Source organism: Camelus dromedarius, chromosome 4, assembly GCF_036321535.1.
Source record: "Camelus dromedarius isolate mCamDro1 chromosome 4, mCamDro1.pat, whole genome shotgun sequence".
NCBI lineage: Eukaryota > Metazoa > Chordata > Mammalia > Artiodactyla > Camelidae > Camelus > Camelus dromedarius.
The window spans coordinates 19,686,906-19,703,569 of NC_087439.1; the positions used below are offsets into that span (position 1 = coordinate 19,686,906).

The 16,664-nt window shown below is 42.2% G+C and overlaps 1 protein-coding gene across 1 annotated transcript in view; it reads left to right on the forward strand.

The window, feature by feature from the left end:
- Positions 1–16,664, forward strand: part of THSD7B (thrombospondin type 1 domain containing 7B) — a 764,170-nt gene that overhangs the window by 418,010 nt on the left and 329,496 nt on the right. The window contains exon 10 of the mRNA XM_064484730.1: positions 3,817–3,932. Coding sequence (XP_064340800.1) covers positions 3,817–3,932 — 116 coding nt within the window. The remainder of the gene's footprint in view (positions 1–3,816; positions 3,933–16,664) is intronic.

Genomic DNA, 16,664 nt, shown 5'->3' on the forward strand with positions numbered 1-16,664 from the left:
ACTGGAAAATGGCAGATCTCTGTAGCTCAATTTGATGCATTTCAGCACAGTGATTATAAGGAACTGAAACCTACAGGGCAACCAAGAGGCAATCATCATGGAATACTCCAGTGCAAGTCCAGGAAAGTGTGTGTGTTGAAATGAAATGTATTCATCCTTTTATCAAGAGTACTTCCAGTCAAGGATCAGAGTGTTACAGGAGAGTAGGAAGTATGAATTTTGGCAAAAGGCAAGGAGCCATGCTGTGTTTATTAACTAAAAAGTGACTCTGTGTGTTTCCTTGGTTTTTAAGGCTTCAGTTTTGTTTTAGAGATGGCTGGATAAATGTGCCTAATATCCCCAAGGATTTGTCTTCTGGCTTCAACAGCATAAGTACTGTTCAGTCACTCACTTCCTGTTACTAAATATATACAATGCATTAAGATCTTCTGGCATTTTTAAGTTATGATATAAAATGGAATCCTACCATCAAAATTAGTGTATGTACAGAGTATGCACGTGTATGCACACTTGTGCACACACATACCCAGAAAACCAGCAGCATGAAAGATGTCAAAAGCTATTTCTTACTCAGTGACAATAAACGATACAGAGAATAAACATTATAGTTTTTAGAAGTGGAGGATACATAAGCTGCTAATGGTCGAAGAGAGTATTTTTGAAGACTAAGAGGAGATTTATGAAATTGGAAATGAGATGGTCCTTGAAGGAGTTAGACAGCATATAAATAGGAGGAAGAGGAAGTTGAACCTCTAAGGAAAAGGTCTGCATTATTGGCTGAAGAAATGAACAAAAAGACAGTTTCACTGGCAAGAAAATACTTGGCTCCTCTCAGACCAGCAATCACGTTTCAGGAAAGCCTTCCGTTCATGGTGTCTATGAAAGCAGTCTAACCTGAGCTTGACTTATGCCTTTGAGGGGATTTTACCTTTTCTCACTGATGGACTTAGGGGAAGAACACAGAGAACGGGGACCATGTTATGAAGTTGACCGTAGGCCTGCTGAGAGTTTGTGGTGAGTGATGCTAACAAAGTGTCAACAAACGTAAGCAATATTGGTTTCCCAAAAAAGATGAACCCCTGCTCCTAACTGGAAGTGAACAAAGTGCCTGCAGAGTAAGCCACTCTCTCCAGAGCACCTGAAGCCAAGCCAGCAGCACAGGCATTTCTGAGCTCTTTGTGGACATATGAGTGGGTCCTGGCTGGGTCTGTGCACCCCTAGCCCCACCGCCCCACTGAGCGCACCGGAAGTTGTCCTTCCATTTCCAGCCACATACCAGGAGAGATTGGAGAGCAGACAGAATAAAGAGCAGTTCAATTAAATTTTAGTAGACTTCAGGGTATGAGTAAAGGACTTGGGAGTGAGTTTAGTGTTTTTTGCTATCTCTGTCAAAGGATGACATAAGTCTACCATACCAGAATAGTTTGTTTAAATACTACTATTTTCCCTAAAGACACTTTTTTCATTCCATTGTTGCGTTCATTGAATTCAACTATTTAATAGGTAGTTTTTATGTATATTATGGGTGATTATTAATAAGACCACTAGTAATTTATTGAGCAGTTTTTTCTGTGCATATATACATTTCCACTTTAATTTATCTGTATTACAGTGTATTATAAGCACCATAGTGGAAGTAAAACAATATAGAGGGACTGAGGATGGAAATCTACTACGTTTAGCATCCCACATCCCAAACACAACCACTTTTTAGTAGTTTCTATTAACTATTAATAGTTATTTCTTTTCTTCCCCTCTCTCCCCTCTCTCCTCTCTCTCCCTCTCTGTTTTGACTGGGTACGCCTTCATGTGGTTCACAAGTTATAACAAAATACAAGGGGACATCTAATATATGACAGTGAATAGCCTTCCACCGCTTCTGCTCCCATCCCCCGCCTCCCCGCCTCCTGTCCTGCCATTGGCAGCCACTCTGCTAGTTTCTTGTCTATCTCCACTGTGTCTTTATGTCAGTGCAGGCATATATCCTCATCCTCCCTCCCCTTTCCGATGTTTACCTCCTTACTCTAAATGGTGTAGTTTTCACGTATCATTCATATATCTCTTCATTGATCAATTTAAAATGTCCGTTTACACTCTTCTCCCGACTTGACTCCTCTTCCTTTGGTTGGTGCTCTGTTGGTTGGTTATGTTTGCATTTATGATTAATTTACTTAGAACTTTCTTTCTCATTTCATTTATATGTATTGGCTCTCTGAGGACCTGCTTTGTTGGATGAGGACATCCAAGCCTCCTTCCCCTGCCACCTCCCATCTTGCCCCCACTGTGTCTTCACCTTACGGTGACAAGAAAAATATTGTGTACATTCTGTTCACAGCCAAATTCGTGTCTTGTCTATGTATTGCTTCTAAAGTTTTAAAACTAAGAGTAGGTTTTTATTTTTATAATTATGTACTTTGACAAGATTTGGCCTCAGTGAGAGTCTCCTTTTTTGTCAGGTGACCTGGTTTTCTCCCTCGCCTCCCCCAGCCATTGTTACCTCTCCTCTTACCTTGGCTTGCTGTTTGCCAGTTGGACAGTCTTTGTGTCTGCACGCTGGTCATTTTGTGCAGTTGGTAGACATTCCACTCTGAATTGCCAGCCTTTCATCAGCTCTACAATATTTGAATCCATGATTTCCTTGTTAATTTTACTTCTTCCATTTTCTGTTCTCTTCTACTGGGAAGTCTCAATTGTCTGTTTGAACTTGCCTGGCGATTTCTTTTTCCGATCATTATTTTTCTCAAGTGTTCTGTCTCCATGTGGCTTTGGGTCCATTACTTATTATTTCAGCACCTCAGTTTATCATCTGAAAATGGAGATTATAATGCCTCTCACTGCTGTCATTAGCGATAAAAGAAAGAATGTAGGCAAAGCACTTACTCACCGCTGACATCTAGTACCAGACTTCCTGCTGTTAAGCTTTAGACGCACTGCAGCTCTGTGCTGTATAGGAAACTTAACGGGAAACAGAATTCAAAGATGCAGACGTATGTTGCAGAGTGCTTTTCTGTTCTCCTCTTGGCATGGCACTGTTTTAGAAGATAATAAATGTGGTTTTTAGCCTTCTGTACTCAATGAAAATAAGCAAACAAGCATGCGAATAAAAACAGAAACTTGTTTGCTATGTTCTGAGACTTCAGTTCTTCCACTGACTCCGTTCCCCCTAAGTATGAACAGTACGTAATTCTCAGCAGCATAACAGAACTAAAACGTTTCTCCTGTTAATGCTAGTCTACATATTTGTTCTTTGCAAGCAAACATACTCCACTTATGTCTCGCTGACTCCAGCTCATCAATTTACGTGTTCTAAAGAGACACCTGTCAATTACTTAAGTAATTCTAAAACTGTGTTGAGTATCAGGGATGTGCAGTATTTTTGCATGGTCGTCAATGTTTTTTGTTTCCCAATAGACCCATGTGTCACCTCGTACACTATCACTGATTTGATATATTCCTGAATAAAACACTTTTCAAAAAATTAAATCTGTCTATTCTGAAAAAAAAATCAAGTGTTCCTTGAATTCATGCTGATGGGGAGATACTCACTTGGCATCTGTCTTACATTAGCTTCAGGGATTTTTTTTTCTTCTGGTCTAGTGAAAAGAATTTTGGTTTCTGGGTCAAGAGAGGTAAGGTGTGCTTTGGGCTCTCCCTCTGGCTGTGAGGCCTTGGGCACAGCACGTAACTTCACCTCCCTGGGTCTCTCTCCCTTCTGTATAAAAGGTCTCAGTGATTTCAGTTCTGAAATCTGACGGTTCTGTGTTAAAGTGCTTACTTTCTCCAGGAGGCACTGATGCGTTCTCTTCACGTTGGCAGATGCCCAGAATCTACTCGGCCCGAAACACTACGCCCCTGTCTCCTCCCGTGCAAGAAAGACTGTATCGTGACCGCGTTCAGCGAGTGGACGCCCTGCCCGAGGCTGTGCCAGCCAGGTAGGCGGACGCTGTTCCCTTCGTGCTATCTCTCCTTCCTGACCACCTGTTTGCTTTCCCCACTGATAAATACGCCAGAGACTGTGGAACAGAAGCGCCTGTCTTTTCCATTTGCATGTCACCCTGGGAACAAGGTTTGTAAAATTTGTAGATGAAGTCTTGAATTTCCAGATCCCTCAGAACTTGGCAAGGAAAACATATTCAATTTTTACATGCCTTAGTGCCTCAGGTGTGTGTTGCAGGAGTACTCATCTTCTGTTGACCCCGTTGTGGCATTTCGATCAGCCATTCACACGTGGTTCCTCATCAGACATCCACACCATCCCATTTATCTGTGGCTCCTGTACTTAAAGCCTAACTCCAGGCATCTTCATTAGAATATAGGGCCTTAAGCACTAAGCATGTGTCACTGATGAATTTATATTCCAGCCTGTGGAAGAAAAGAGGCAGATACATTAAAAAGTATTGAACAGGTAAGGAAATTGGCAATATATGATTGGTACTTCTTTCCTTTTAATGGTGATGCTCTATACCCCTGGATATATTTGGAGGGCTGTGATCCATGAGGCTTAATACCTAAGTTCCAATAAACACACAGGAAAACTTTTATAAAATGACTTTCTTAGAACCAGTATTTCCCCCCCTCCCCACTTATTTCAGTCCCCTGATGAGGTAGTCCAGGTGGAGATACAGGAACTAGTTCCAGAGCTCCGTTTTGGCCTAAGACCTAGAGTTAATAACTTGGTCCCTCTCCCCTAGCCTCAGACCCCAGCCTCAGTTCTATGAATCTTACCATTGCCGTAGTAAGAAAAGGCACGCCCAAGAAAGGGAAGGATGGAAAGAGTATTAACCCTACTGCTCAAAGCAAACTGAGTCACATCCACACCCCTCTGGCCTTGTCTGGACAGCCATGTACTCGGGCAGGGCGTGGCTCTCAGTGCATCGCTGCACTAGCCCCCTGGAAGATCTCCAGGAGAGGAAAGCATGCGGCTCTTTGAAGAGAGAACCCATCCCAGAGATCGAGAGCACTTAACTCCTCTCCTTGGAAAATTCTGGCACTGTGCTTCTAGGATCCCCCAAAGGCTTTCTGACTCACACATCTTCATGGGAGTGACATGACAATGTGGCCAGCATTGGCATAGACCTGCCTGCTGCTTCAAAGCCCTTCTCATTGATGGACGGGGGCGGGGGGTGCTGGTAGTGACCGCTTTTGAAGATTATCATCAATCAGTGTCTTAGATTGCAATGGTGTTGGGGGGTGCCTGGATGAAGGTTTTCTAACTGTGCCATTTCCTCTTCTTAAATGACCCTCTGCCCTAGAATTAACATAATAGCATCCAGTAAACTTTGCTTGTGGATGGAATCAGAAATAAATGTACTGAATATAGAAGAGCTTTGACAATACAGTGGAATGTTTATCTGATCTTTTGAGGGGTGGAAACAGCAGTCTCTTCTGGAAAGCCTCCAGCACTTATTTTCCTGAATGAAAATTCAGAGTAATTGAGCCGGAGGACCAGGATTTGTTGAGTCACCTGGGGAAGGTCGTTTCCAGACAGAGTGGGATGGAAAAGCTATGATCTCTATTCTGAACCATTAGAAGGAGGAGGTTGGCTTTTGAAATTTTTGTAGTCACATATCTGAAAAACATTCAAGCTCTTAAAGATATATATTGGAAAAATGCAAGAAGATCAAATAATCTATGCTAATAGAGGTTTATTGAAGTTCAGCTATTTCTCTTTGTTTCTTCCTCATAGGGGATTAGCATAATGCCTCTGTTAAATGGTTTTAAGAGAGGAAAGGACTGAATTAAAAAGAATACCCATGCTGGCAGCCAGATATTGGTGTTAGAGCTGTCAGGGTCCCCCGACACCTAAGGAGGCGTATTAGTTTTGTTGAGCCCGTGTGCCCCAGTGGCCAGAGATTACTTCAGCTACTGCTGTTGTATGCATCTACATTCAGGAAAATTCCCTCTGCCGTGTGAGCGTCTCCGTCCAGTGCCGCCTAAGGGTGGAGGGATCACAGGCCATGTGAGATAATTGCTCTTCCAGCAGTTTTAGATCTTACTCCCATTTCCAGAGATTCAATTAGTTATTTAAATGGTCGGCATTGTAGTGAAAATAGTTCTAAGCCTCTGTGGTCTCTTTTTGCCTCCAGTTTTTCAAACCTAGATGATTCTCTTCACACCCTGGCAGTCAGGGGACCTGGTGGAGCGTAGATTCAATTTTTAGATTTCTTCCAGTCTTCTGCTTCCATCCTATTCACCCGCATGTCTAGTTTATACTCGGGGACCAATATATTATTAAATAAGTATGGGTTCATTAGGGGAGACTATGAGAGGGAGGAGATTATTGGAGGAAATGGTAGCTCTAATCCTATGGTTTTTCAGGCTTTATTGCTTCTGAATCATGTGGAAGCGTTGTTAAAATGCAGACTTTGGGCTCCATGGCTAGAAATTCAGGTTAAGCAACTGTGGGCTGTTTCCCAAAATGTGTGTTGTAAGAAGCCGTCCCTGAAGGGGGATGTACTCCCCCCCTTAAAACAAAAGTGGATCATAGATCCACGAGCAAACACTGCTTGAACTCTGGACATACACCCTGTTTTTCAGCTTCTTGCTCCAGCATTGTAGAGTGTGATGGCTAAGAACACAGACACTGGAGCCAAACAGCCACGGTTTGGCTCCAAGGTTTGCTGTGTGACAGTGGATGCATTACTTGATCTCTCTGTGCCTCAGTTTCCTTATCTGTAAAACAGGGTTAATAACCACACCTATGTGTAAGGGAAATTCTTAGAGCACTCACTGCCCTGCATGGGGTAGGCACCTGGCAAGCCTTTGCACCTGCCTGGTGTGAGTCTGGCTGTGTTAAGTTGCCCTTCGTTCCTGTGCCCTCGACCTGTACGTCCGCAGGGACCTGCTGTAGCAGCCTTTCCCCAGGAACATTGTGCTCAACTTTCAGACTACGCTCACCCTCCTCCCCTAGTCGCCTCACTGACTGGGTCATTCCACAGTGTCCTACACACCCCCTTTCTGACACTCCTGTACACATCCTCCCTTGTTAATGCCGCCTTTCCTAGATTGTAAGTGCACGAATGCGGGGACTACTTGTGTGATCTTTATCACTAAGTCCTGTAAGCCCAGGATAGCATGGGGCAGAGCTGTCACTCAGTATTTTTGAATGGACAGATGTCCTCTAATGAGGGAGAAAAGTGTGGCTTTGAATCCAGGCAGTTGATTCTCTGTTTTTGAGACTGTCCTTCAAAAGATACTTTGGGAAATAGCGTTTTAAAGCAGTACTTCTCATATTTAAATGCTGCTACAAGTCCCCTGGGGATCTTATTAAAATGCAGGTTCTAAGTCAGTAGGCCTGGACAGAACCTGGCATTATACGTTTCTCCAGGATCCCAGGTGACAACTGTGTGTAGCTTACAAAGCTCCAAGTCGGGGTGGGGTTAGTTAGACATTTTTGAACAAGGCAATGGCATTGTCAAAGTTACAAAGTGAAAAGCATGGACTAGGGGCAGACCAGCAGGTGGGGACCCAGGTAGGGTGGGGTGTGGGGTGGAGGGAAGTGGTTTAACCCAGACTGAGAGATCAAGAGAAGGGTGGGCCTGAGCAGGTGCCCCCCCCACCACCACCACTAAAGAGAAGGGAGGAACTCTTTCCGCAGCTGTGGTTCTGGGTTGATTCATCAAAGTTGAGATGAGTTTGCGTTCTTAATCCCCAGTGGGTCCTCCTCCAAGGCATTATGACTTAATAGTGTTTTGTTATGATCAGGGAATCACTTGATTATGTGAATCCAAAACCAGATCCATTCTAGAGCTCTCAAAAAGCCAAGGTGGTTCCCAGGGGCAGAGTGTACCAGGAGTGACTTGTGTCTTAGCAATGGATGAGTTGTATCAGGTTTTATTTGGTCCTGGCTGGGTTCGTAATCAAAATCCTTACCTCTTAAAAGTGTTCTCAAGCCATGAATAGTCTCTAGCTAGTAGCCAGCTTTCTGTCTTCTTACTCCTCTTCATGTGAGTCTCTCTTTAAAGGATTAATGGTAGACCCACATTCCTCTAAGCAAATCAGATAACTCTCCAGCTGTGGCCCTGTGGTGGACTCTCCAATTTGTAAGTCCCAGTAAGAAATCAGCCAAATGGCCAAGAACCATTTTTTGGTGATGTTCTTGCTATTTTCTCTAATCTTCCTTCAACCTGTAAGTCAAATGCCTGCATAAATATCCAGTGTTGTTTGCTTAATAATGGCAACAGTTTGTTTATTGTAGAGGTTCTCAGACTTATGGAGTTTTTTCAGCGCACAGATGTCCCAGACTCACCTCATCCCATGTTAGAGTCTCTTCATGTTGGAGGGACATTTGCAATATTAAAACTCGCCAGAAGTGACTCTTAGAAGTGGGCAGGCAAGAGAAACACTCATTTAGTGCTTCATAATTTACAAGATATCTTGACGTGCGTTTTAGCCTCCTCTAGGAGATTGCTGATAATTGTTTGCCTCGTTAGTATTGGAAATTAATAATCTTGGCTGCTGATCTCATAACTATGACATCTAGTGTTTTTACTTTAAAGTCACAAATGAGTACTGACTTTCCAAGATTTCTGTCAGGCTGTCTTTAAAGAGGCTCACTTTATATTGTCAAGGTTTAATAATACAAATTCCAAGCATAGATCAAATACTACAATACTAATATAAAAATATTAATGATTAACAGAGCACACTCCTATGTAACCATCACCAAGTAAAAATTATCATCAATTCGTGATCACTCATGGTTTGTTTGTATACCCTTATCCCCCTTTTCATTGCCAGTGGATAACTTTGTAATGGTTCCCAGATGTGTATACCACTTCCCTAGAAGGGAAAAATACGTAAAGAGGAAAGGTTATTAGACACTTTATTAGATAAAATGTGGTATATTCAAAATAGTTCTTCCTGTAAATTGCTAGAAACCATGGAGCTAATGATGAATTATTTGTCAGTCTTAATCATTTAAGGCTGATCGAGTTCCTTTAACTTTCATCTCTAAGGGGCAGGGTAACAGGAAGGCCAAAGGCAAGCTGCTACTGAGAACTGGTAGGAAACTTCATCTGGTGGGATCCTTTGCTCCTGCGTCAAAGGTTCTGGAGTTACATCTTGAGCTTCCAGTATCAAAGACGACAATGTTTTTTTAATGTCCGAGTGGTGTGCTGTCGTGATGCAGAGCATGGAATCTCAAGCGAGACTTCCTTGGTGCAGATCCCGTCTTTGCCATACAAGTCCCTTGAGACTCACTTTAAATGTTGTGTTTCAGTTTCCTCCTTCTTTTTAAAATGGCTAGTATCAGCACCGATTCATAGTGTTATTATAAGGATTCAGTGAGAATGGGACACATGGCAGGATGCCAAGTACAAGGACATTATTATTACGTTAAGATGATGATGGTGATGATTTAAGAGCCTTAAGGTCAGGGAACTTGTCCTCTATTATGTTGGCATCTTGCAGTTGCTAGTTGTCCACGTACTGGTCTTATGACACTGGTTTCCGTGTGTGTATTTTTCTTGAACAGATTGCGGAGTCTAGAGGGCAGAGATCTTCTGCTTTCACTAACGAACATCTAGTGCTTAGCACCACGTCTGGCACGTAATGGACATTCAGTAATTGTCGTTGAATGAATGAGTAAATGAAACCCACTTCTTTTGCACGACCAGTTCTAACTCCGAAAGGTCTTGCTTCCGTTTAGGTGAAGCCAAAGCATTAACAGATTGTTCAGCACATCCAGGCCAATTAGGGGAAAAGGTATTGGTCATTCAGAATGTCAGATCGGTTCAAAATCACTTATTCTGGATTTCAGAATTTCTCCCACTCAAAGGCAGACTGGCATCAGCCTCTCTCTGTACTTAACTCTTTCAAGGACATGTGGACCCCTCCTTCTCCACGCAGGCCCATCTGTACTTTTGTCCACCTGGGAAGTGGAAGTGGAGTATAGTTTACATCCAAATACTGGAGAGTCTAATGTGTTTGAGTATCAGGATTTGGGGCCTGGAACACCAGCCCCCCAAATAGTGTTGAAGGCGATATAATGATCTAGTGACTTTCCTTGAGAAAGTGACTTAATCTAAATTTAAGTTACAACCTCTATAAATTTTGGATGATTTTTATTACCAGGTGTTCAAAAAAAAAAACTAAATAAAATAAGATGTGTATCTCACATATTCGTCCCAAGCACAGCCTAATATGCAGAGGACTGGTGCCTTTGTTTTCATAGGCTCCACTGGGGGGATGGGCCCCCTTTAGTGTATGATTTAGAGCCCATAGATCACCACATTGCCTCAGTACTCAATAAATATTCCTGAAAATTTAGTGGGAGAAATGACAAACACTTGGGCTGGTAGAAATTACAGTTCTCACCCATACCTCTCCCAAACTGAGGGCTTCTGTTGATAAAATTTGTAAAAGATACTTGCCCTCAATTCATACATAGGACAAAAAAAAATATTAAATTCTCTTAATTTCTTTTAATGTTTTCCTTCCATGTGGTTTTTTTTTCCCCTTTAAAGTTGGCACCTTCTGCCCACCTCTATTAAAACCCAGTATGAGGTGGCTTTGATTTGGCCAAGAAATCAGATTTGGCAAAAAGAAAGGAAATTTAGAACATTTCATGATAACCTGATGACCATTCAGACGTGCAAGAGCACTGTTGGGTTATAAGGAGACCTGGCGCTCAGAGGGCGGAACTTTAATTGCTGTTACCTACCCCCCCCCCCCCCCTTCAGAGCAAATATTAGTCCATACAGTGGTTGACACGGAAGCAGTCTATAATTTATTGACATGTGTTATCCTATTTAATTGTTAACTCTATTTGAAAAGGACTATATAATCTCATCTTACATACAAGGAAATAGAGGCTTAGCTCTGGGTCCCAAGGTTGCAAAACTAATGAACGGCAAAAGCACGTGGAATCCTAGGCTCTTAACCACTCCTTCAGCAGTTTAATATTTGCTGAACACTCACTGTGTTCCAGGCACTGTGCTGGGTACCGTGTGTATATGTGCAGAGTGGTGGGGAACACACTCAGCCCTCCATAGTGGCGAATGCTGGCCAGTGGAGGAAGACAGAGGCATTGAACACAGAATTGCCTTAATGAATCTACAGTTACCAAATACAATATGTGCTATGTGGAATTCAGGGAGCTAGGAGAAAAGGTAGGAAGGCAGAATCAGAATTCCTCTCTGTCTGGAATGTCTTTCTCCTCATCATTGCTGGGTGCCCATCTTACTAGATGTAAAATCCTTGCCTCCTCCGCAGAGCTGATCCTGATCCTCCTGCTAGAAATAACCACTTCTCACTCTAGAGTCTCATAACCCTTTCTGAATGGCTTGCAGTCTAGCTATTGGTTAATGTGTTTTGTGTCTCTCTGTAGAAACACAAAGTCCTGGAGGGCTAACACCTTTTCAGTTTTCATTCCCTGAAGTGCCTAGTAATGAACTTTAGACAGAATAGAATTCAGTGAAGTTGTGTAAAACAAATGGATGCCAATTAGAACCTACTTGCTTAAGCACACCTAACAAACTGCTGAAAGGGAAGAGGATCTGCCTTTACAACTAAATTTCCTCCACATCACGCTATGACGCTGGCAGTAGAAGATGTGGGACTTAGAGATTCACATTTGTCTCTGGTTTCCTGGCAAATGTGGTTAAAAGGGAAACACATTCCATCGCTTTCTTTCATTCATTCATTCATTCATTCATTCATTCATTCATTCATTCATTCATCCAGTTTGTTTGGTTATTAATATTTCAGTGAAGTCGTATAAGTATCGTATGGGAAACAAAGACTATTCTGTTGTTAATTTCTGAAAGGCAGTTCCTACCAGAGCTCCACATTGCAACAGCACTCACAACTGAGGCCGTGCATCTGTAGCGAATGCAATGACAGGTTTCCTGGAGTTTATAATATACAATTAAAGGGTATAATGTTGAAATCCAAAATTCTGGTCACATGCAGTTTTTCAGTGGCCTAGATTGACCCAAGGGTAAAACTTAGACTAGTTTAAGCAATTTTCTGAATGTGTGGCCCATAGACTTCCAGCTCAGAATTAACTGGGATGCTTGTTAAAACCCTAAGAGATTCTGATTTTGAAGTCAGGATCAGAGCCTCCAAATCTGCGTTTTTAAACAAATTGCCTTAGTAATTCTAAGACACATTAAAGTTTGAGAACCACTGAACTGTAGAAAACTTTAATTTAATGATGGGCCAATGGATTCTTTGAGAAATGTATAACGTGTGTCTGTTACATTGTTCTAACCAAGTCTGTTTTGGCTTTTAAGGATCAAAGGTCTTTTTACAAAGCTTACAAAGCTACATTAAGTAAAAAGGGGCTTGTTGGGAGGTTATAGCAGGAAATCTCACAGATGTCCAAAAATAAGAAAAAGACAGTTTGCAGGCATATGGGAGCTAGAAAGGCAAGCAGAAACTGAGGCTTCTCCCTCTGGCTCTCAGAGCCAGTGTGGTTCCTCCCATCTCTGCTTCTCTCTGTGCACCTGCTGCCCCGCCCCTCCTAACGCGCTTCCTTTGAATCTCTGCTCTTACAACTAGCAGAAGCCGGGCCCAGCAATGGCTGTCTAGCCCGAAACCTACAAACTTTTTACGTCAAGAACCCAACACCGACAGAAACTTCCTTTCCTTCAGGGATCTATATTCAACTTACCAAGTAGGAGTCTGGTGGCCAGGTTTGTGTCAGGTCCTTCAGTCACTCAGCAGCCCGGGGATCAGCCCCTCAGGTCAGGACCCATCTGGAGGTGATGGACAGTGGTGCAGAAAGCAGCAGGAACTGACTACGGGGGCCTTCCCCTCTGGTCAGGGCAGTGGCTCTTGACCTCTCCAGGACACCCTTGCTCAGCAATCTGGGAGAGAACTCAGAACCTGACCTTCCTCCCTCTGTTCCCATCAGTCCGTCAAGGTGCTGAACTATAGGCAGAGGTGTGGTGGAAGCTGCCAGGTTCCTTCCACCACAAGAGCTTAGGTTTAGGAAGAGAGCTATTGTCAATTAAACAGAAAGATAGAAAAGGGAAATGAAGCTCCAGGGAATAGGAAGGCAGTGGAGTGACACTTCAGGTAGAACAGACACTCGGAAGAAGGAGAAGGCAGTCACCCTGTGCGTGATCTGGGCCAGAGGTTTTACTTCAAACAAAAAATGGAGTCTGTGTGCACCGAAATTTGTATCAAAATGCCTGTGCTGTCATTCCTGTCAATAGTCTGTCATAGGGGAGAGGGTATAGCTCAAGTGGTAGAGCACATGCTTAGCATGCACGAGATTCTGGGTTCAATCCCCAGTACCTCCATTAAAAAAATAATAATAATAAATAAATAAATCAAATTGCCTCTTCTGCAACCCCCTCCCCCCCAAAAAACAGAAATCTATCATGAACAATATTGTCTTGGCTGTCTTAAAAAAATCAAATAAATAAACAAGCAATCAAAATAAACAAATGTAGATTTGATGCATGGGGTTCTGTCTCTTACACCTAAAATCCACTGTTTTCCCTTCTAGTTTGCATCTAAAAGTTGCTTTAAAGCACTGTTAATCTGCCTCATTCAACAGTCAGGCCACATTAGCATAAATAAACCCTGTGACTCACATGGATAGTTCTAATGATTTATTCTTAGTCTTGGTGGCAAAAATCTAAGTTTCTTTGAATGTGAATGCTTTCTTTTCAAAATGTTTCTACTTCTGGCTGGTTTCTTTCTCCTATCTCTAGAATTCTCTGCATGCAATACAGTGTGACATACTATAATCCTTATTTGCTTATAGAGGTGAATGAGTTGCCTTTCAAAAACCAAGGTACTCATTCTAATTAGGGGTTTACTTTTAGCCTTTCAGTGTACTTTCTACAAAGACATAGAATAAATTAGTTTTGATTTAGCTGGGGTGTTACTTTAGGTTTATTAAATAATTTTCTGCAATTAAAAAGAAGAAATTAATTCCTTTTCACTTCCTTGGCATTGCTCCAATTTTAATGTGATTTTAAATCAGAGAGTGGTTTCAGGAAGTTTCTGATGCATTGGATTAGTTAATATGATGTTGGATTTATAAACTATTTAATTTGTGTTACTAAAACAAAGCTTTGGGTTAGAGGTGGTGTTACATGTTGGGATCTTAATATGTCACTTTGGAACTACAGGTTTTATAAGAACATCAGATAATTTATGTATGGTAGCAAATCAGAAAGATATTAAAATCCATGCTGAAAATGAAGTAGATTGCTGACAGCTTAGATAAACAACTTTATAAGTGCTCCCTAATAGAAAGATCGTCACTGGATATCCTGCTAATCTCTTGAAGTTCCTTCAAAATTAAGTTACTACATGGAGATGGTTCAGAGAGCAGCTGTTGAATGACTTATTTTCATTGATAAGGAAGAAAATATCCCAAAATAAGTATGCTAAGAATGACAGATTCTCTGTTATTTGAGATCTTTCCAAGTTAAATTTCATTTGCTCTGACACCTAAAGTACCCTTATCATAACTTTATTTAGAGACCTTATAGATGGTAACGAAAGTAGGAGTGTAGACTGCATGAATGCAGTGACAAGGTTCTTTTTTTTTTGATTAATAACTTCTTTAATCTGGAAAAGCAAATGAAAGTCCATGTTCATTTCTAGCTTGAGCCAACGACACCTCTGCCACTGCTGAATGACTCCAACACTTTTGAAGCTGATATGCTTGATTGCATCCCATTTAGCATTTAATTCTATTCTGTCTTGAGCTTCTCTCTAATTCGTTTATGTGTAGTGGAAGGAGCGTGACCTTTAGAATCTTAACACCCTTATGGTGGACTCCTGGCGTTGCCACTTCTTAGCTGTGTTCTGAAATTCAGTTAACCTCTCTGAGACTCTGTATGCTTATCTTAGGATAAATATAACGTGGAGCATCATAAGACAACTTGCTTCCTCGAGTTTTCTTTTCCTACGAGAAGAGGCTAGCTCAGTGTGATCACACCCTGTTTGTCCTTTGTTTCATAGTTTGTTTCTTCTAAGTTGTAAGATCCGTGAGTACTCAAGCTAAAGCCGTGAAAATTAATTTTTTCACAGAAGATACTTAGGTGTGTGTGTGCGTATGTGTGGGGGAAAAGGGAGAGAGAGAGACTTTCTTCTAGCAGAACAATAGTCAGAGTTTAGTAAATTTATATTGTAATACATTGCATGGAATCTGAAATAACATGACCAGCCAGCTCACACAGGGTCTTGGACTTTGAGGAAGTCTGTCTTTTCCTACCCATTTCCCACCCACCACCCAAATTTGGCGACAATTGAGTTCATTATAGCAGAGGGAGATCAAAATATCAGCTGATTCTAACCCCCAGAATTAGACAGACTTAGCTACCTGGTCACAGGCCTTGCTGGACGCCTAAAACCTTGAATGAGCGTAGCTGCAAACAGATCAGAATATGTTGTGTCCTCTGAGCAGATGTGTCCTGGAGAAAGAGAAGATAAAGAAGGGAAAGTATGTCCACTCCCTTCTCCCAAAGTCGTGATTTAGGTGTCACTTGTCCTTCCCGGACCACAAGTGAGGGAGGCGGTGGAGTCCAGGGATGATGAAGACGGAGGAAATGCGTCTCCTCTCACGTGGCAGGAACCATCAGGACGGCTGCCTCCTGACAGTCTCTGGCCAAGCAACCTTGTGAATTCAGTCCTGCTGCCCTCTGTCTCTCTTCCTTTCCTCTAGCTCTGCTGGCCTCCATTCTAACCAAGCTCGTTCTGTCTTGCTCAGACTTTTTACTTGCTGCTCCTCCTCCCAGAATTGTTCTTCTCCCAGGCTTTTGAATGGGTGCCTTTTGATCAGGGCTTTGTTTTCTGTTCAGATGTCACACCTCAAAGAGTCATTCTCTGACCACCTTAAGACGTCACCACCTTCCCCTTCTCTTTCTTGCTTATCACTCCGTGCTGGTTTCCTCTTGGCACTGCCCAGTCCCCCAGCTGGAACGTAACTGGCACTGTGTCTTTAGATGTGCTGAATAGTGGCTGCCACGCAGTAGTGCCTAAATGGTTACTGAAGGGATGACAATGGATGAACGTATCAGTCATTGAGTAGAGCTTTGCATAGGGCTTACTGTACCGAATTTTGTGCCGACCGCTGGGAACATTAAGATGAATAAGATGAGGTTGCTTTAATCAAGGGGCTTTTCATTAGGGGATTCAAGTGTGTAAGTGTATTCTTTCTAGAGCAGGAATGTGCACAGGGTATTAAGCAGCCAAAGGAGGATGTCTCGCTGTAGCTAAGTGGTTAGAGGAGGCAGGATTTGGTGGAAAAGGAGTTTCCAAGTACATGGGGTCCAAGTATCTTAAAGATGGAGGAGGCCATGCTTGTAAAGAGGCTTGGCGGTGCGAGTATCCGTTTTAATTCAACGAATTACAGGCAGCCTGTGATGCTTAGGATGCACAAGGCATATGGGGGAGAGATAAGAAATAGGGTTAGAGAGACACGCCAAGGAGCCAGCTCATGAAGAGATTATGCACTCTGAGAAGTTTGGACATTATCTGGAATTCTGATAGACAATTTAAATTTTCAGCATGGGTGTGATAGTATCAGACTTGTGTTTTATGGGAAAAAAATAGTACAGAAAATAATGAGGTTAGACAGCACTGGAAACCAGTGGAAAGGAGTATGAGGCTATTCAATTATCTGACCAAGAAATGAAGAGAATCTGCTTTCTTGAATACAAGTAAATGTGAATTATAAGTAAGCATCTAAATTT